Source organism: Solanum dulcamara, chromosome 4, assembly GCF_947179165.1.
Source record: "Solanum dulcamara chromosome 4, daSolDulc1.2, whole genome shotgun sequence".
Taxonomy (NCBI): Eukaryota; Viridiplantae; Streptophyta; class Magnoliopsida; order Solanales; family Solanaceae; genus Solanum; species Solanum dulcamara.
This window is the reverse complement of record NC_077240.1, coordinates 21963239-21984988: the sequence shown is the minus strand read 5'-3', so window position 1 is coordinate 21984988 and position 21750 is coordinate 21963239. Positions and strand designations below refer to the sequence as shown.

The 21750-nt window shown below is 35.5% G+C and overlaps 1 protein-coding gene across 1 annotated transcript; it reads left to right on the top strand.

The window, feature by feature from the left end:
• Positions 1 to 13074: 13074 nt before the first annotated feature.
• Positions 13075 to 15990, top strand: LOC129884105 (disease resistance protein RPM1-like). Its single transcript, XM_055958464.1, has one exon. The coding sequence runs from the start codon at positions 13075 to 13077 to the stop codon at positions 15988 to 15990; it is 2916 nt and encodes a 971-aa protein (XP_055814439.1).
• The last annotated feature ends 5760 nt before the right edge of the window (positions 15991 to 21750 follow it).

Below are 21750 nucleotides of genomic sequence, written 5' to 3'. Positions count from 1 at the left end.
CTTGATAAGGTTAACATTTGACAACCATATTTGTCAAAGATTTGGTATACTTGATAAGGTTCACATTTGGCAACCATAAATGTCAAAGATTTGGTAGCCACAATATTTGATATATTCACACTAAGATGTTGAATTTTTGTATCTTCAAATGATATCATTCATGACATCAAGCAACCCATTTTTTCCCTATAAATAGGGAAGTTGACCATTAGTTGAAACACACATTGAAGCATATGAAAACATTTCATTGCTTTCTTTCTTTGTATTTTCATTAAGAGTTATTTTGTAAGAGAGTTAGTGTTGGAAAACACTTGTGTGAACCCTTTCTTTGGAGTGATCTTGTGAGGTTATTCTCTTGGGGTATTTGGAATTAATTAGAGTATTTACGCTAATTTTGTACTCTCTTTTGTACTCTTGTTGATATATTAAAATCTCTCTCTCCGCTTGTGGACTAGGTCACACCAAGTGAACACGTAAAATTTGTGTCTTCTTTATTTGCTTTTACTTTTGTTATTATCAACTTACTATATATTGTCTTTGTTATTGTCATTATAACATTATTTGGCTAAATTTTGCATTACCCGAGTTCTCGATCCTAACAAATTGGTATCAGAGTCGGATCTAATCGGGTTAGTATCAATAGCCAAAAATGACAATAACAAAGACTTATATTGAGAAATTTGACTGAAGTGCAAATTTCGGGATGTGGCAATTAAAGATGGAGGCTATCCTAATTCAAGATGGTCTAGATATGGCACTAGAAGAAAAAGAGAAAACCAAAAAATATGATGGACACGGAGTTTGCCGTCATAGACAAAAAGACAAAATCAGGTATTATTTTAAATCTCACAAATGAGGTTTTACGTGAAGTATCTGTAGAAACCACAACCAAAGGTATGTGGAAAAAATAAAAACCTTGTATATGAAGAGGACAGTGGAAAATAGACTTTACCTAAATCAAAAGTTTTACACATTTTGTATGGTTGAAGGTACTTCTATACTCTCACATCTTGATGTATTTGATTCTATTCTCATGCATTTCCTTCTTGTATCTCGTCAAAAGGTGGTTCCAAGTATATGTTAACTTTCATTGATGATTATTTAAGGAAAGTTTGGATTTATTTTTTGAAAAATAAAAGTTATGTTTTCCTAACTTTCAAAAAATGGAAAGTTTTGATTGAGAAGCAAACACTAAAATAGGTCAAGCGGCTTGGAAAAAATAATGGCTTAGAATTTTATAATGACAAGTTCAATGAATTTTACAAAAATGAAGGAATTGCTCGACATCACACTGTGAGGATGACTCCTCAACAAAACAGTATTGCAGAAAGAATAAATAGAACTCCTTTGGAAAGAGCTCGTTGCATGATTTCAAATGCTGGGTTGACAAACATTTTTTGGGCAGAGGCTGTCTCCACAGCTTGTTATATTTTCAACCGTGCTCTTTCTGCACTTTTGAACTTTAATACCCGAAGGAAATGTGATCAAGTACTCCTGCTAATTATTCTGATTTAAATTTCTTTGGTTATCCTGCATATATGCGTGTGAATGATGGAAAACTAAAGCCAAGGGCTAAAAAGTGTATTTTCCTTGGATATGCATCTGGAGTGAAAGGATACAGACTCTGGTATCCAGATTCCAAGTCACCAAAATTAATAATTAGCAGAGACGTAACCTTTGATGAATCCTTTATGTTACACTCTAGAAAAGAGTCTTTAAGTTCTTGTAACACGAATAAGGAGCAGGGTATACATGAGCAGGTGGATGTTGAACTTAGAATTCCTTCTAAGCCAAACTCATCAACTTTGGAGCAACTTGTGACTTCTGAAGTTGAACCAAATAAGTATTCTATAGTCACACATAGACCAAGGAAACAAATTCAAAAACTAGAAAGGTATGGAGATTATGTTGCATTTGCTTTTTTAGTTGCACAGAAAACTGAAGAAATTGGAGAACTATCAAATTATTCAGAAGTAGTTTCTAGTGTTGATTCAGCCAAGTGGTTGATTTCAATGAATGAAGAAGTTGAATCTCTCCACAAGAATAGTACTTGGTCTTTTGTGAAGCGGGAAAGAGAATTATTGGTTGGAAATGGGTCTTTAAGAAAAAGAATGGAATTCCAGGGGTTGAAGATGCAAGATATAAAGCACGATTAGTTGCAAAGGGCTATAGTCAGGTACAAGGAGTTGATTTTAATGATATTTTCTCACCTGTTGTTAAACATAGCTCTAATTGTGTCTTTCTTGCCTTAGTTTCCATGCACGATTTGAAATTAGAACAACTTGATGCTAAGACAGTTTTCTTACATGGAGAACTTGAGGAACAAATATATATGCATCAACCTGAAGGATTTGCAATTGAAGGAAAAGAAGATCATGTTTGTTTGTTGAAGAAATCCTTGTATGGATTAAAGTAGTCTCCAAGAAAATGGTATAAAAGGTTTGATTCCTTTATGTTGGGTCATGGTTATTCGAGGAGCATGTGTGATAGTTGTGTTTACTTTCGGAAGTTAAATAATGGTTCATTTGTTTACTTATTATTATATGTTGATGATATGCTCATTGTTGTTAAGAATTTGACAGAAATTCATATTTTGAAAAGTGAGCTGAAAAGTGAATTTGAAATGAAAGATTTGGGAGCAGCTAAGAAAATCCCTTGCATGGAGATCAAAAGAGATCGAGGAGCCAACAGGCTATTCTTGACCCAGAGGAAGTACTTAGAGAAGGTTTTGGAAAGGTTTGGCATGAAAGATGCTAAACCAGTTAGTACTCCTCTTGCGGCTCATTTTAAGTTATCAACTGCTCAATCACCGCAAATAAGGGAAGAAGAAAGGTATATGGCACATGTACCATATTCTAGTGCAATTGGCAGTATTATGTATGCAATGATGTGTACACGTTCAGACATTTCACAAACAGTAAGTATGGTAAATCGGTATATGACTTTCCCTGGTAAAGATCATTGGTAGGCTGTGAAATGGATCCTTAGATACTTGCGAGGCACTTCAAACACATGTTTGGAGTTTTGGAGAAATTCTAACACCTTGGTTGGTTTTGTAGAATCTGATTATGCAGGTGATATTGACAAAAGAATATCACTAACATGCTATGTTTTTTGTATTGGTGGTTGTGCTATCAGCTGGAAATCTACATTACAACATGTAGTAGCTTTATCTACTACCGAAGCAGAATATATTGCAGTGACCAAGGCGACCAAAGAAGCCTTATGGTTGAAGGTTCTATTTGCTGAACTCAGCCTACACCAATGTGGTATTTTTTTTGTGATAGTCAAAGTGTCATTCACTTGACTAAAGATCAAATGTATCATGAGAGGATGAAGCATATTGATATCAAGTATCACTTTATCCAGAAAACCATTGTTGAAGGAAAGGTCTTTGTTCAAAAGATTAACACTAGAGACAACCCTACTGACATGTTCACAAAACCTCTTCCAATCAGTAAGTTCAAGCTTGATTGGCGTTTATCAAGAATAATTTAGCCCATATGGGTTTTTTCGGAGAGGATGGATCAAATTTACTATATTCGCCAAACTCAGACCAAGGTGGAGATTTGTAATGTGGCCTTTATTTATCAAAGATTTGAAAGCCACTGTCGCACCCTATTTTTGAACGGGATCGAAATAGTTCACAACATAAAAAATGGCTATGACTCTGATTTTGAAATTGTTTGTTTAGAGTCGCCACCTAATTTTAAGGAAAATATTAGGAAAACCATTGTAAATGTAAACTCTGTTTTGATTTGCGAAACCTGTGAGATTCTAAGTAAGGGTTTTAGTTACTCGAGTGGAAGGTATTAGGCATTCCTCAGAGCCTATCCAAAGATAGTCCTTAAATTTAGTTTTAGAAAAATGATTAGGGATATTTATTCATTTTGTTTGTTTTAGAAATATTAAGAAGAAGGATTTTATTAAATTTGAAAAAATGGTGAAAATATAAGGTATGTCATATATATACGTCTTATATATGAATGAACCAAATTTAATAATAATATATTTATTGTATAGTAAAAATAAAATAATAAATAATATACTTAAAATATATAAAATGTATATTTTAAAATCATTTGAATAAATAACTTACTTAATTTATGGTAAAATAAATGTCTAGTATTAGCAATAATTACTTTATTTGTAGCCACAATAAAAAGAAAATGAATAAGATAATAGGCAAGTGTAGATATATAAATATGTAATATGTTGTAAATCTAATTTGGGTGAAATCTCTAATAAGATTAAGGATGCCAAAAAATCATTGAGTTTTAAAATATTAAACTACCCCAAATATATATACAAACAAAAATATTTAAAAGTCGACAGGAAATAAAATTATCTACGTTCTTATTTTCTTCGGATCAGCACCCGCTCATTAATCGAAAGACAAAATATATAAAGTTTATCATTTTTCTGCTCGGGTCAACTTCCATCATTTCCGAAGGGCCTAATTACCCTACCCCTCTTAAGTTTATTTATTATCATAATCCTAAAGCGATCTAAAAGAAATAATAAAAACTAACGTCTTAAAAGGTGTCTAACGTCCCAACTTAATATCCAAGAGGCATTGAATGTACTATTTAGGGTAAGTTTTAGACCAAAGGAAATATAGACATCCTAATTAGACACATCGTCAAACAAAACAGATAGGACAAACAATTAGCACATAAAATCTCAAGTAAGCATCTAAATTAATTAATTAACATGCTTGAAAACACAGATAAGTTGTGAAGGTCATCATGATCATGTGTGTGCGTACAAACTTGAATAAATGACGGGCAAACTTAATTACTAAGATGATTGTGATAAAAGAAGCATGCTTGATAATTTAATTATTAACTAATAATATTTTATAAAATCCTATTGACATGTCTTTAGTTAAGAGCATGCTGGAAATTTATTGAACACTATAGATATGATCTTCTAAATGTTGATATGCTGAAATTTATTAAAATATATACATGATTTCAAAAAATAACATAACATGCGAAATACTTATTAGAACCCTATGGGCATGACTTCTACATATAATGTTATAAAAAATATATTTATGAAGGCCTAATATCTATTTAATTGGCATGCTAGAATTATAATACTATAAACATAATTGTTATATGATAAAATATGCGAAAATATTGTTAGATCTCATGGACCCAATAGGCTCAAAATATTCTTACCGACATGATTTTCTATATGCTTGAAATAATACTAAACCCTATAAACGATATCTAGGGGGTTAAACATGTTGAAATTTATTTTAAATGTTATTTATAGGCATGATGTCTAAATGAAATGATATGTTGAAAATTGATTAAAATTGTAAGCATGATTTTAAAATAAAATAACATGACAAATATTTATCAAATCCTATAGACATGATCTCTATATATAAACTATGATAAACATTTGTTACAATTCTAAAAGCATAGTTTAAATATGAGGCGATGAAGTATTTATTAAGAATCTAAAGGTGTGATTTTTTTTATTAATAATATTATAATAAAAATACTTATAACAACCTATAGACATAAATTTTACATAACGGATAAACTATTTATTAACTTAAATGCATAATTTATATATATTGACCACATTCTACATTAAACATGATTTCTATAGGGTTAAAAATCTTATGGCCATGGTTTCTAAATAAAGTATGTATTGAAAACATTTATTAAATTCTATAGATACAGTTTCTATATGAGTCAATATGATGAAAATGTTTGTAATCTTATAAGCATAAATTAACTCTTATAAATTACTAAAAATATTCATCAAGTACTAGAGACGTGATTTATGTATATTTCTTACGGTGAAAATCTTGATTTTATATGCTTGCAATATTATTCAATTCTATAAACATAGTTCTATATGACATAATATTATAAAAATATTTATTAGCAAATATATAGATATTGTATCTATTAAAGTAGCCTATTAAACTTATTAAATCTTAAACATGATTTCTATAAAAATTAATATGCTAAAGTCATGTAGGTGATGTTTCAATTAATATGCTGAAAATGTTAAGGTTAAAACATGACATATTAATTCAATTAATATGCTAGAAATTATCTATCAAAAGTTTGTGTACATAATTCTTTAATAATAGAATGGTTGACAGTTTGAATAAAATACGAGAGTTGGATAGGTTATTTAATACGTATAAATAAAAATATTAAAAATTGACAAATTGATTAAAATGTAGAGTTTATCAATATTTATTTATGTGATAAAACATATTTCGTTTAAAATATAAGCATAAAAAATAAATAATTTCTTTCAGTATATTTGTTTAGCGCACGCAACCACATAAAATTTGTGTCAAAGTAAAAAAAAATTGCAAGTAGCACGTAGATTTCCCCTCCCCCTTTAGACAGTCTCCAAATATATATTATTATACAGAGTAGAGTTTACAAGATTATTACAAACTAAAATAAAAAGTAAGTGAATAATACATAAGATGTAGACGAAATACTACATGTTAACATTTCGTTCACAACTCTTCGTGTTTTGAACTTTGAAGTTCAAACCCTGCCAAACCATAAAGAAAACACAAGCAACATACAAATATATAGAGATATTTCATGACTATATAATTTTACTACAACAAAGCAAACAAACAAAAACAAGAACACATTTCAAAATAGTAAACCAATATATAAGGGAAGGTGGGACTAACCTGGATACTTCATGTATTTATTTTAACAACATATGGTGTTCATCGACTTGGAAAAGGCTTACGATAAAGTCCCACGAGAGATACTATGGAGATGTTTGGAGGCTAAAGGTGTACCTGTAGCGTACATAAGGGTGATCAAGGACATGTACGAGGGTGCCAAAACCAGGGTAAGGACAGTAGGAGGGGACTCAGAACACTTCCTAGTTATGATGGGGTTGCATCAAGGATCAACTCTTAGCGCGTTCCTATTTGCCTTGGTGATGGATGGACTGACGCGACAAATTCAAGGTGAGGTGCCATGGTGTATGCTTTTTGCGGACGACATAGTCCTCATCGATGAGACTCGTAGCGGAGTTAACGCTAAGCTGGAAGATTGGAGACGCACTTTGGAGTCTAAGGGGTTTAAGCTGAGTAGGACCAAGACAGAGTACCAAGAGTGCAAGTTCAGTGAGACCTCAAGAGGTTGGTGCGGAAGTTAGGCTCGGGGACCAAGCCATCCCAAAGAGAAGTAGTTTTAAGTACCTTGGTTCTATCATGCAAGACAGCGGAGAGATCAACGAGGATGTCACACACCGTATTGGGGCAGGATGGATGAAATGGAGGCTCGCCTCCGGTGTGTTATGTGACAAGAAGGTGCCACCACAACTTAAGAGCAAGTTCTACAAAGTGGTCGTTAGACCAGCTATGTTATATGGGGCAGGGTGTTGGCCAGTTAAGGTCTCCCACGTGCAAAAGATGAAGGTTGCCGAGATGAGAATGTTGAGATGGATGTGTGGGCATACCAGGAGTGACAAGATTAGAAATGAGGCTATTCGAGAAAAGGTAGGAGTGGCCTCGGTGGAAGACAAGATGCGGAAAACGCGACTGAGATGGTTTGGACATGTGAAGAGGAGAGTCCCAGATGCACCAGTGCGGAGATGTGAGAGGTTGGCCATGGATGGTTTCAGAAGAGGTAGGGGTAGGCCGAAGAAATATTGGGGAGATGTGATCAGACAGGACATGACGCATTTACGACTTACCGAGGACATGACCCTAGATAGGAGGGTGTGGAGGACACACATTAGGGTAGAAGACTAGTACATAGTGGTTTTATTCTCCCTTATTCGTAGGCGTTAACGCACTATGATTCCTTGTACTCGGATGTATGTTATTTATGGTATTTATGTTATTATCCAATAATAATATCTACTGTTTTTTGTGCTTTGATTATATACTATTGTTTGAACCGTTTTCGTCATCTACTTATTTACTCTAATATTCTTGTCTGACCTTTTTCTATGCTTTTATTGAGCCGAGGGTCTTTCGGAAACAGCCGTCCTACATTGGTAAGAGTCAGGTCTGCGTACACTCTACCCTCCCCAGACCCCACGATGTGGGATTTCACTGGGTTGTTGTTGTTGTTGTATATTATGTAAGAACCTAAGGTAAAGACTATATAATAAAAATAAGAAAAAGTACTAACCGATTAATATGAGATGTGCCAACGGAAAGCGATAGCAATATCCGAGATCCAAACAAGTCGAAGTAGCAAAGAGGCAAAGGAAAAAGCTTACGAGCAATAAGTATTTTGTTAAAGCTCTCTTGTGTTCTAATGTTTTTTTTTTCTTATGTGTTTCGTCCTTTTTTTTTTTCTGTCTGTTTGTTGTCTTTCTTTGTTTTTTGTCTTTTTTTTTCCTGTCTGTTCTCTCTCTTTATATTGATGAACTCATGGGTAAAATGCAATGAAGTCAACAAGGATAACTGGCCAGGATTTTTATTTATTCATTTATTTAAAATTCAAACTTAAACCAAATAAGTCAGTGAGGACAAAATTTTCAAAAGGATAGTAGGATTTTCAAAGTTTTGTCCACAAAATCAAACAACATCAAGACTTTCAGCAACCAAATCAAACTGATGAATAAGTCAAGCTAAAAGACAACTAACTTTGTCCAAAAGTCCCAAAACTCATGCTAAAAAGGATCTAATACTAATAATTGATAAGAAGCTATTAGAGAAAATAATAAGTTAAGATTGCAATTATCAGACCCAAATTCATCAAGTTAAGTCAAGAATTAACAATTTAATTATCAATCAAGACGCACAAAGTCAAGAATCAATAACTTTAATTTCAAAAACGTATCAGATCATAAAGGGGCACATTATATTCAAATGTATAGAAATATATTAAAGGCATAGATAACCTGCAAACAAGTTAATTTTATAAAAGACATGGTGATTAAACTTTTTTTTTTTACAAAAATGTTTTAGAACTAATTCATAGAAGAACCAAGTAATAAATAAATTAGATTAACATACCCATGACGGACCTGTATAGATCCGTCTTTAACTGGATTATCATTGTTACAGCACCAACAAATGAAGAGAACGGGAGTTTTCCTAAGGATCCTTCTCAAAAGGCTCAGACCTGTACATAAAATCAAAAAAAAGAGACAAAGTGAACACCATGGCTGCTCAGGTTCGCTGCTGTGGCGGCGCGATGAAGATGGTGCTGCTGCTGTAAAGCAGCTTGCCGTGGTGTCGCCGTCGGCGTGTTCGCGTGTTGCCGCTGTTGATGTTCGTCGTCGCTGCGTCGTTGCTGCCGCTGGTTCGCTGCTGCTGTGCGCCATGGCTGCTGATGGCAGCGTTGCCATCGCTGCGAGCTCGCTGGAGTGGTTCGATGTTCGTTGTTGCAGCGGTGTGGAGAAGAGGCAGCGTGAGGGGGAAGATCGAGGGAGGCTGCGTTGTTGTCTTCTCCTTTTTGGAGAAGATGACCAAAAGAAAATGTAGGGTTTTGGGGAGTGAGTAATTAGAAAAATAGGAAGAAAAATATTAGGACTAGTCATGTCCATAGATTAAGTCAATGAATGGACAAGATTAAAATTGAGATTAAAAAATAGACCACATTACATTTGATTAGGCTAGAATTGAAATAAATTGGAAGTGGACTAATTAGAGATGTACTAAATTGGATAAAAAAAAGACTATGCTTAAAATAAAATAGAGAAAAATTGAATAGATAGTCATCTAATTAATAACGTATATATATATATATATATATTGAATAAGTAAAATCATACACTTCATCAAGTAGTAATATTATATATATAAAGTAAATATGCATGTACATACTATATAAATAATGCGTATATATACATATAAATATATATAAATACCACATGTATATAATATGTACTAAAAATAGATGTGTAATATATGTTAACATAAACAAGTAAGAATATATAATAAACTTAAATAATAACCCTTTTATATACATATACACATAAAACATACTAAAATAGATATGTAATACATATATATTAATATGAATAAGTAAAATTATAAAATAAACTTAGTAAATAATATATTTTTTTAATAAAGAAAAATACTCATGTATATACTATACAAATATATATATATATATATGTTGCAACGTATGCACACTAAAATAGATGTATGACATACGTACTAACTAAAATCTACAATAAACTTAAATAAGTAATAACTTTATATGCATATGTATATAAGTCGTATTAAATTAGGTATGCGATATGCACAAATAAATATACAACAACAACAACAACAACCCAGTGAAATCCCACATCGTAGGGTCTGGGGAGGGTAGAGTGTACGCAGACCTGACTCCTACCAATGTAGGACGGCTGTTTCCGAAAGACCCTCGGCTCAATAAAAACATAGAACAAGGTCAGACAAATAAATATGAATAAATAAATTGATAAAATATACTTAGTTCAGTAATATTTTATATGAAGAAAATACACACACACGTATAATATATACTAAATAATGTGGAAAAATATTTGAATGTACAAAGCTTGTTATTTTCATAAACGATAAAAATGATGTTAATAATATTAACAAATAAAAAAAAATATTATAAGCTATGAAATCCAAAATATATGATTTTTTATTATTATTATTATTATTTTTTGTAAAAACTAAAAAAAAATATAAATTTATACATATATATATAATACAAGAAAATAATTTTTAAAAATGCCTATCTATTAAGATAGTGATTCAAAAAATAATTATAGGTCAGTCAAAATTGGCTGTCAACAGCCACAAATGTTGAAATTTGGCAATCGTATTTGTCAAAGATTTAGTATACTTGATAAGGTTCACATTTGGCAACCATATTTGTCAAAGATTTGGTATATTTGATAAGGTTCACATTTGGCAACCATAAATGTCAAAGATTTGGTAGCCACAATATTTGATATATTCACACTAAGATGTTGAATTTTTGTATCTTCAAATGATATCATTCATGACATCAAGCAACCCATTTTTTCCCTATAAATAGGGAAGTTGACCATTAGTTGAAACACACATTGAAGCATATGAAAACATTTCATTGCTTTCTTTCTTTGTATTTTCAATAAGAGTTATTTTGTAAGAGAGTTAGTGTTGAAAAACACTTGTGTGAACCCTTTCTTTGGAGTGATCTTGTGAGGTTATTCTCTTGGGGTATTTGGAATTAATTAGAGTATTTACGCTAATTTTGTACTCTCTTTTGTACTCTTGTTGATATATTAAAATCTCTCTCTCCGCCTGTGGAGTAGGTCACACCAAGTGAACACGTAAAATTTGTGTCTTCTTTATTTGCTTTTACTTTCGTTATTATCAACTTACTATATATTGTCTTTGCTATTGTCATTATAATATTATTTGGCTAAATTTTGCATTACCCGAGTTCTCGATCCTAATATATAGTATAGCCAATTTTTCATCCCAACTTGAAATTGAGTTTTTCTAAAATGAAAAAAGAGTTTTAATCAGCTTTCAAATGACTTTTTTTTCTTATTAAATTTTAACATTATTTCAAGTGAGATGCATGCTCTTCCTCTCCGACTTTATGATATTATGCTTATTAGTTTGATCTCTCAAATTAAGATTACTACAACTCTACCATACTCTACCATATTATAGAGAAAAGAATGCACAAATTCTTTTCACATTCAACGATGAGAGGACCAACTCAATCATAAATAATCTTGCAACTACGGAAACTATAACAATCTTCCTGAACCGACGCATTGTAAGTTCATTTTTTATATTAACTTCAATTTCATAATTAAGAAAAAGGTGAAAAGGGCGGATAATTTTCAATTTCCACCATTGATGCAATAGAAGCTCTTAATACAATATTTGGTGATGAAGACATTCCCGCTCCTGTCTTTGCGCCTGTACTCCAACTCAGTAGATCATTTCGATGAAGCAAGTGAATTTCAAGATGGAATGAAAAAAAAAACTTCTAACTTTCAGATAATATTTACCAGAGTAATTGTAAATACTATTATTTTTTCCAGTATTATTCAATTCATGTCCAAACATGTGCTAACGATGATTTTTCTTGATTAGTTTTTGAAGATGAGTTTGAAAAACTAATTTCCAAAAATAACAGTATAAAATTTTCTATTTATTTTTAACCTTGTGATTTTTGGGTATGAAGAAGTTCCTCTATGGTACTTGTTCACTCCTCGCTGTTGCCATGTAACTTTGTGGAGGAATAAATGCATCCAAAGGAGGGGAGTTTTGGGTAACGATAAAATTGGTGTCATGGGATTAATAAACTTTTACTATATTTTTCTCTTTTCAAATTTATTATTTTTATTTTCATGTTTTTTGAGGAAAACTACATTCAAACAACGAAGTAAAAGTGCATTTGTTAGTTTACTAGTTCTAAACTAGTTTTGGTCATTTGATCGACTAAATAATGAAAACATTGACTAAATAATGAAAACATTGAATTGATGATGAGTCATTTTCCCACTCAACAATTGAGAATATTCAATGTTCTTGATCACTTGAAACTGCATTGGCTTTGTGACACATTACCAACCACCAACCAAAGTAACATTTGGAGCCACATACCTATGATAAGATTTCAAACACAAAGTAGAAAAATAACATCATCATGTCTTGTATCACTTCTCACTGTGGCAGTTTTTGGTAACCTAGAAGAAGAGCTGCTCCATCAGATTAAGTTTTCCTCTTCAGCTTTGTACCTTTCTTACTGCACCCTTAATACGAAGTCGCCTTTGTTACGGAGAGTTCTCCCTACGAATCTAAATTTGATCGGGTTCTAATTTGGTACCTGGGTGGGAAACCCTAAAAAAATATCCTTTTGCTGAGTCAAACTCTGGCAGAAGTCAGCCAGAGTAAGTTTAGAAACGAAGAGTTCCCAAAAGAAGTTCCACTTAATTTGGCTCTACTTGGGTTTGTTTAAACTTTCTGAGTAATTGTTCTGAAATTTCTAGTCTAGTCTATCCCAAGGTTCTTTTAATGCATAAAGGAGTCCAGCTTCAGTGACTAATCAGGGGACCACAATATAGAATATTCCCATGTTTTAATTTTTTCTCTGCAAAAGAATTACCAGGAAGATGGGGCTGTTCTTATTTTCATTACAAAAACAAATGAGCATTGACACTTATGAAGATCAAGTGGAGATGGCAGATTGTGTTGTCGTTTTTGTACTTGACAAAATCACAAACTTATTAGCGGAAGAAGCAATATTGCTTCAGGGAGTAAAGCATGATATCCAGTATATCAAAGATGAATTGGAGAGAATGATAGCCTTTCTTGGTGTGGCTGATGCTTTCGATGAGGGAGATGCAGAGATCAAAGTCTGGGTTAGGCAAGTGAGAGATGTCGCCAATGACATTGAGGATGTTCTTGATGAGTCTATGCTCTTTTCGTATGATCATCACTTCCATGGATCTTGTTGTTTCATTGCTAAATTGGTTTTCTCAATCAGAAACATCAAATTCCGCCATAAACTTTTCATTGAAATCCAAGCCATCAAATCAAGAGTCCACAATATTGCAGTGGGCCATCAGAGGTACCGTTACAAATTTTATGTCCCGGAGCAAGGTTCAGGTTCTAATCATGCCTATGATACTGCAAATGATCGCAGAGGTGATGCATTATTGCTAGAAGAAGCTGAGCTTGTGGGCATTGAAAATCCCACACAACAGCTAAATGGTTGGCTCGTGGAGGATGATCCTAGACTTAAAGTGGTTTCGGTAGTGGGAATGGGAGGTTCAGGAAAGACCACCCTGGTTAAGAAAGTGTATGAGGATGCAGCAGTCAAGAAAAACTTCAATAGCCTTGCTTGGATAACAGTTTCCAAGTCCTTCAAGGTTGAGGATGTTTTGAAAGATATGATTCAACAGCTCTACGATGAAGTGAAGCAGCTAGCACCTGAAGGCCTAAGCACCATGAGCAGTAACAGGCTAAAAACAATAGCAAAATCATTCCTGCAGTCAAGAACGTATGTGTTAGTTTTTGATGATGTCTGGACCATTCAAGCTTGGGAAGCTATCAGATATGCATTGCCTGATGTAAATAATGGAAGTCGTGTTATCCTCACTACACGTCTTTTGGATGTGGCTTCCTTTTGTAGCATAAAGACCAATGGCTATGTTTATGAGGTGAAACCCTTGTCTGCTGAAGAGTCGTGGATTCTTTTCTGCCAAAAGGCATTTCATGGTTATTCATGTCCTTCTCACTTGGAGAGCATTTCAAGGAACATCTTAAAAAAATGTGGAGGACTGCCGCTGGCTATTGTGGCCGTTGGTGGGGTTTTGGCTACAAAGAACAGGAATAACATTAGGGAATGGGGAATGCTTAATCATAGTCTTGGCCCTGAACTGGATAGCAATGACAAATTTGAGAGTATGAGAATAGTGTTGTTACTCAGTTTCAATGATCTCCCCTACTATCTTAAGCCATGTTTCCTGTATTTGAGCATTTATCCCGAGGATCATTTGCTTGAGCGCAATACACTAATCTACCGGTGGATAATGGAAGGATTTGTAAAACAAAAGGAGCGGAGGACAGTTGAAGACGTTGCAGACGGCTATATCAATGAGCTCATTAACAGAAGCTTGATCCATCCAGTGCAGTACAATGATGACGGTAGCATGAAATTGGGTAGAATTCATGATCTATATCGCGAGCTCATTCTTTCAAAATCAAGAGCTGATAACTTTACTGCAACAGTTGATGAGCATAATAAATTGTGGCCTGAAAAAATTCGACGGCTGTCAATGCATGGCAAGTTGGGGAACCTACAAGTGAAAAGGTCAGTTACTAAACTTCACTCTTTGCTTACATTTGGTGTAACAGATCCACAGTCCTTGTCTTGCATAAGTCAAGTGCTTGGAAGCTCTCGGATGCTAAGAGTTTTAGATTTGAGAGGAGCTCCTCTAAAAGTGATTCCAGAGACAGTCTTCCAATTGTTTCACTTAAGGTATCTAAGCTTGAGGAATACCAATGTGAAAGTGCTTCCAAGATCCATTGGAAGACTCAAACAGCTAGAAATATTAGATCTGAAGCAGACATATGTCACTGAGTTGCCTGTGCAGATTTTAAAACTTGAAAATCTCCGTCACCTTTTAGTCTATAGCCATGTATCCTACTCGTATCTTCCTTACAATTGTTCACCAGGTTTTAAGGCTTTCAGAGGAATTGGAGCTTTGAGAGCCTTGCAGAAACTTGTGTATATTGAGGCAACCCCTGGCAGTGGTATACTTAGAGAAGTAGGGATGTTGAGTGAACTGAGACGACTTTGTATTCTGAGGTTGAGAAAAGAAGATGGGAGGACTGTGTGCTCATCAATTGAAAAGCTCCACAAGCTTGAGTCTTTAAATCTTAAATCGGTGGAAGAGAATGAGATCCTTGATCTTTCTTACATGTCATCTCCTCCGCCTCTTCTTCAGCGACTGTATTTGACAGGACACATTGTTAAGTTGCCTAAGTGGATTCAAGATCTGAATACCTTGGTCAAAATTTACTTCAGGTGGACTCATTTAACAGAAGATCCACTGAAATATCTCCAAGATTTGCCCAATCTTGTCCATCTTGAATTTCTTGTAGGATACACCGGAAAGGAACTCTACTTTGAGCATGGGAAATTTCAAAGGCTTAAGCTGTTAAATTTGGACAAGTTGGAAGGCCTAAGGCGGTTGACAATCCGGGAGGGTGCTATACCTCATCTTGAGAAGCTGGTTATCCAGAGATGTGCTTTGCTTGAAAGTGTGCCAACAGGAATCGAATGCCTCCTTAATCTGAAGGTTCTTGAATTCTTTGACATGCCTGATGAATTTATCATGACATTGCGTCCAGACAAACTAGGTGCTGATTCTTGGAAAGTTTCACATATCCGTGAAGTATTCTACACGTATTGGAGGGACGGTTGTTGGATGGTACATTCATTAAAGGAAAAGGGAAACAATCAGATTTCAGATCAGTCTGGAGCTGTCACTAGGACCTATGGAAGGCGAAATTCGCTCTAGACTTATTTGTTCGGTTGAAGGATGTAGAGAGCTCCAGTTTCCCTCCAATTTCTGTGTAAATAAGCTTTTTCTGATCCTTCATCATACTTGTAAGCACTTCACGTTTCCTGTTGTATATAAAAAAAAATTATGTTCTCTTTGCATTGTAAAAGTGAACTTACTGTAATCTAGTGCAACTTTCAGTTATTTGTTTAGAAGAGTTGTGTGGATTCTCAGAGTTGCATTTTGCCACCTCTCTGTTTGTATGTTTATGCACTTTTTCATCAATGCATAGTTAGATCAAACGAATAATAGTCTCTTTCTTTTCAAATAGTCTTCAGTATCTGTATACCTACAACCTGAGGTAACAATAGTTTCAAAACAACGGGTTCGAATAAGTATCTATTTGGGTTCGTTTGGTATGAGAGAGAAAATATAACAAATCCCGATATTAATTTTAGAATGAATTTATCCCATGTTTGTTTGGGATAAAATCAAGGAATAAGTTATCCGGAACTGTAGTGTTATTTTTATCCCATAATGATGGTGTAATAACAATTTTGGGAAACTAATCCCATGATAATTAATTCTGAGATAACTTGTTCCCCAACCAAACGAGCCTTAAACTCATGCATAACTAAATTGTTCTAAGACCCCGTAAGTCGGAAAGTTGGAACCAAAGAGAAAAGTCTCAAAATTTTGAACCCATCCATGTGAACGAGTGTCACGCCCCGGAGGGGGTACCCTAGACGTAACCGGCACCCGAAGGCCATTTCTGACCTCCGAGCGAACCACCTGGTCCAGTCACTCATTCATTCAATCACATTCTCTTAGCGGAAACTCAATTAATGAAATACTTTTCATAATATAAGGGACGAAGGCCAAACATTTACAACCCAACAAGTAAATAAGATAAGACTCCTCAAGATAACAGTTCGACCTCCCCACACTCCAGTCTATGAAGCCTCTATTCAAGTCAAAAGGGTGCCCATGACAAGTCCATGGCTACCAACAATCTAAATAAAAGAAAGGACAACAAAACTGTACAAGAAGGCTCAATATCCTCCGGGAACTAGGAGGGCTCACCGACTGACTGAAAGTGTATGTGGATCTTCAACAGAGCGCCGGTTGATGATCTCTAGTACCTGTCTCTGCATCATGAAACGATGCAGGCCAAATGGCGTCAGTACATGGATTGTACGAGTATGTAAAATGGCCGGATGAAACCACATTAGGAAAACATCAATATCAACTCAGGATCTCAACTCATACATGTATACATGACAACTCACTCAATGTCCTAAGTCCAACAAGAATAGTTTAGACCGGACTAACTAGGGGTGGGCGTTCGGTATTCGATTCGGTATTTTCAAAGTTCGGGTTCGATAATTCGGTAATCGGTAATTCAAAGTATATACCAAATACCGAACTTTCAAACTTCGGTTCGGTAATTCGGTAATCGGTAAATAAAACTTCGGTTCGGTACGGTATTCGGTAATACCATATTTTTTTAATAGTTAATATACAATAAAAATTTATCCGCATTTAATATTTACATTAACCTAAAGAATACATATCTTAACTTACATTTTTATTACTACACCATAATTAAGTAATATATGCATTTTAACTTGCCGAATATCGAAATCGAAATTGCTCGTAAACCACATTCTACGGAGGAGAAATGATACATCGTAAATAAAGAGAAAATAATTTATGAATCGATACAGAATAAAAAAAATATTACCATGTAATAAAAATAATGAAAAAGAGTGAAAACAAAAATCTCTAATATATCATACATAATTTTTATACATATGTTTTTCTTTGAATTATCCAAAAACTCTACATCACTGCACTAATTATTAATTAGTTCCTGCAAAGATATGAAAGAGTTGGAATCTTTCGTTTTCAATGTAACTACCAAACAATTTATGTAGATAACTAACGTGGTAATCATGCAAAGTGAAATTAGAATTCTTAATCAATTGCATAAATTTGAAATTAGAATTTATAATTTTTACATGTACATGAATTAAATTTTAGCAGTTATCCATAATGTACGTGTAAGTGTGCATATAATGATATAATATACGGTAAACGTGGGAAAATTGAAATGAAAATGGTAAGGGAAATGAAAAAATGAGATAGTTTCCTCTTACTATACTCTTATTTTTTGGTAATTTTTTTCCAGTTTTTTTGTAAAAAAAAAAAAAAAAAGTTCGGTATTCGGGAAATCCCGAATACCGAAACCAAAATCCCGAATACCGAAACCGAAATACCGAAATATCAATTTCGGTACCGAATACCGAACCGAAATACCGAATTACCGAATACCGAAATACCGAAATAGCCGATTCGGTTCGATAATTCGGTTTTCGATATTTTATGCCCAGCCCTAGGACTAACTCATAAGCCACTTAGCTCAACTGACTCGGAGCACTACCAAAGCCTAAATGGGAATTTTCTTAACCGACAATCATCACCTATGAGCCGGTGATAGTACAACAATCAGACGTTGTTGCCACGTCCGTCCATACCTTGCCAGGGCATGAACGCCTCTCTAATCATGGATACCATCGATTAGTCAAGTCCTATCATTTCTGGACAATACAACTGGGAAACATCCGACTTTAACTTTTCGATCCCACGGGAAGCATCCCACTTTAACGGTTCCATCCCTCGGGAAACATCCGACTTTAACGGTTCCATCCCTACCTACGTTGGCGGCGTAGTTTCTGGGGTTTGAGTATGGACTATACTCTCACCCGCTTCGGTGTTCGATACTCCTCCCATGACTCCATGCTTATAAAACTCCTCTAATCATCTCAAACAAGCCCTCGCGGCTAGTTTCATGTGGTACATTACCACCTCATCAACTCGGTTCTCATTTCAATTCAATTCAGCCACAATGACAAGTCTCATTTAAGACCTTGTCCACTTGCCGATTCCTTCCTCATATCAACTCAATCAAGCCTCCTCTATATGAACATTTATTACATCTCCTCAAGGTTTAGCACAACTCTATGATTTCAACTCAATCATTCAAATAAAATAGCTCATTTAAGGAAATTGACTTAAACAACATACTCACATGGCAAAAGGGATCAACAAGACATCTCCATCAATTCATACTAACATGAAGGATTTTAAGAACTTCTTGGCTCAACAACATCAACACATATAGCATCATATAAATAAGAGACAAAGTTCATATAAACATACACCATACCAAGAACTCTATTTTTCATGAATATCTAGCCTCAAGCAAGAATAGGGAACATGGGTGAACTTAGCCCATGTTTTGGATAGCCTTACATACCTTAGAATAAATGCTTGAAGAAACTTTGTTGTTGGGTCTTCAATGGAAGCTTGAGGTCTTGAAGCTCTTGGATTCCTTTTTGTTGGAAATAGAGAAGAAGAGAAGAGAGAGGAGCTAGGGCTTTTTTTTTTTAGAGAGAGAGTGAGGGCTGAAGAAAAATGGTCCTAAAATATACAAGGCTTGGGTATATATAATTTGGGACAATTCCCAATTTGCCCTTTCTCCAAAATTTTGAAAAATTTGGCCAAAACGCCCTTGGCGCGATAGTGGCGCGTCGCGCCCTTACAGCGCCAAGGCCAATTACGCCTAAAACCTGCACAACTTTTAGTGGTGCGTCGCGCCAGGGATTAAACTACTGAGGCATGTTTATGGCGTGGTAGTGGCGCGTCGCGCCCTTACAGCGCTAAGGCCATTGTTCTGAATTCTGGGAATTTGGCCTGAAAAACCCTGCACAACTTTTAGTGGCGCGTCGCGCCAGGGATCAAACTACTGAGGCATGTTTCTGGCGCGTCGCGCCCTTACAGCGCCAAGGCCATTTCCCCAGCAGTTGCAACTCAGGCCAAAAAATAGAATTTCCTGTCGTGCTAGTTCATCTTCGGATCGTCATATCTTTTGACTCCGAACTCCAAAATTTACGTTCTTGGTGGCGTTGAAAGAAGACTCGACGACCTTTAATTTTATAGGTCGCGGGCCACCCAGATTGACGTCTTTCAAAAGGTAAGGTCGTTAAAAGTTGACCCTTACACGAATTTGTTCTAAACTTAGCCACGACGGATTTTTTTGACTTAGCTCGGTCCTAAGGGTCCTCAATGACCCCACATCACCTCCAACGCTCTTAAGTTTCTCAGGGACTCATCTTAACTCAAGCACATACTTCGAAATAAATATGATGGGGCCCACACGTGAACAAAAAAGGCCCGAATCTTAGGGAAAATTTTGAGGGGTGTTACATTATCTCCCCCTTGGGATCATTCGTCCTCGAATGACGAGCAACCAAGAATGGACTCGGGGTACAAATCACAATCAAAACTCAGTCATTCAATCAATCAAATTCTCAATCAAATATCAATCAAAACTCAAAAAGGTACAAATGAATTTGAGTCAAGGAAATGGTTATTACCTTCAATATCCTCCTCGATAGGCATGAATAGATGTGGATATTTAGACTTCATGGCTTCCTCCGTTTCCCACGTGGCTTCCTCAACAAGTTGATTCCTCCACAAAACTTTGACTGAGGTGACTTCCTTGTTCCTCAATTTGCGAATTTGGCGATCAAGAATTTGGACTGGGACCTCTTCATAAGACAAGCTATCCTTGATTCCAACGCTGTCAATGGGGACTACCAACGAGGGATCGCCCAAGCACTTTTTCAACATTGAAACGTGAAACACCGGATGAATAGAAGCTAGCTCTGAGGGTAAGTCCAACTCATAAGCAACACTCTCGATCCGCCTCAAAATTTGGTATGGACCAATATATCGAGGACTAAGTTTCCCCTTCTTTCCAAACCTCATGACACCCTTCATAGGTGACACTTTCAAATACACCCAATCATCTACCTCAAACTCTAAGTCTCTCCTCCTCACGTCGGTGTAAGATTTTTGGCGGCTCTGGGCTGTCTTTAGCCTCTCTCAGATAACTCGTACCTTCTCCATGGCTTGATGAACAAAATCGGGCCCAATCAACTCGTCTTCACCAACTTCAAACCACCCAATGGGCGATCTACACCTCCTCCCATACAAGGCTTCGTAAGGAGCCATTTGAATGCTTGCATGATAGCTATTGTTATATGCAAACTCTATGAGAGGCAAGTGATCATCCCAATTCCCCTTGAAATCAAGCATACACGCCCTCAACATATCTTCCAATGTCTGAATGGTGCGCTCTGCTTGGACATCTGTCTGGGGATGGAAGGCAGTACTCAAGTTCACCCTCGAACCTAATCCCTTCTGGAAGGATTTCCAAAACTAGGAAGTGAATTGAGCTCCTCTGTCTGAGATGATAGACAAAGGGACCCCGTGCAATCTGACGATCTCCTGTATATACAACTTCGCATAATCTTCTGCGGTGTCAGTAGTCTTAACCGCCAAGAAGTGAGCTGATTTCGTCATTCTATCCACAATCACCCAAATGGAATCATATTGCTTTCGGGACTTCGACAAGCCTGTAATAAAGTCCATGTTGATCATCTCCCACTTCCATTCTGGAATTTCTATGTTTTGGGCTAAGACACATGGCCTTTGATGCTCAACCTTCACTTGTTGACAATTCGGGCATTTGGAAACAAATCCCGCAATGTCTCTCTTCATCCCACTCCACCAATAGATTTCCCTCAAGTCATGGTACATTTTTGTGGAACCCGGATGAATGAAGTATCTAGAACTATGCGCTTCGGCCATAATCCTCTCTCGAACATCATCGACATCTGGCACACACAATCTATTCTGGTACCGCAATAC

Excerpts from the sequence above, each read along its gene's own strand:
- LOC129884105 (XM_055958464.1), top strand. The coding sequence starts at position 13,075 with ATGGGGCTGTTCTTATTTTCATTACAAAAACAAATGAGCATTGACACT.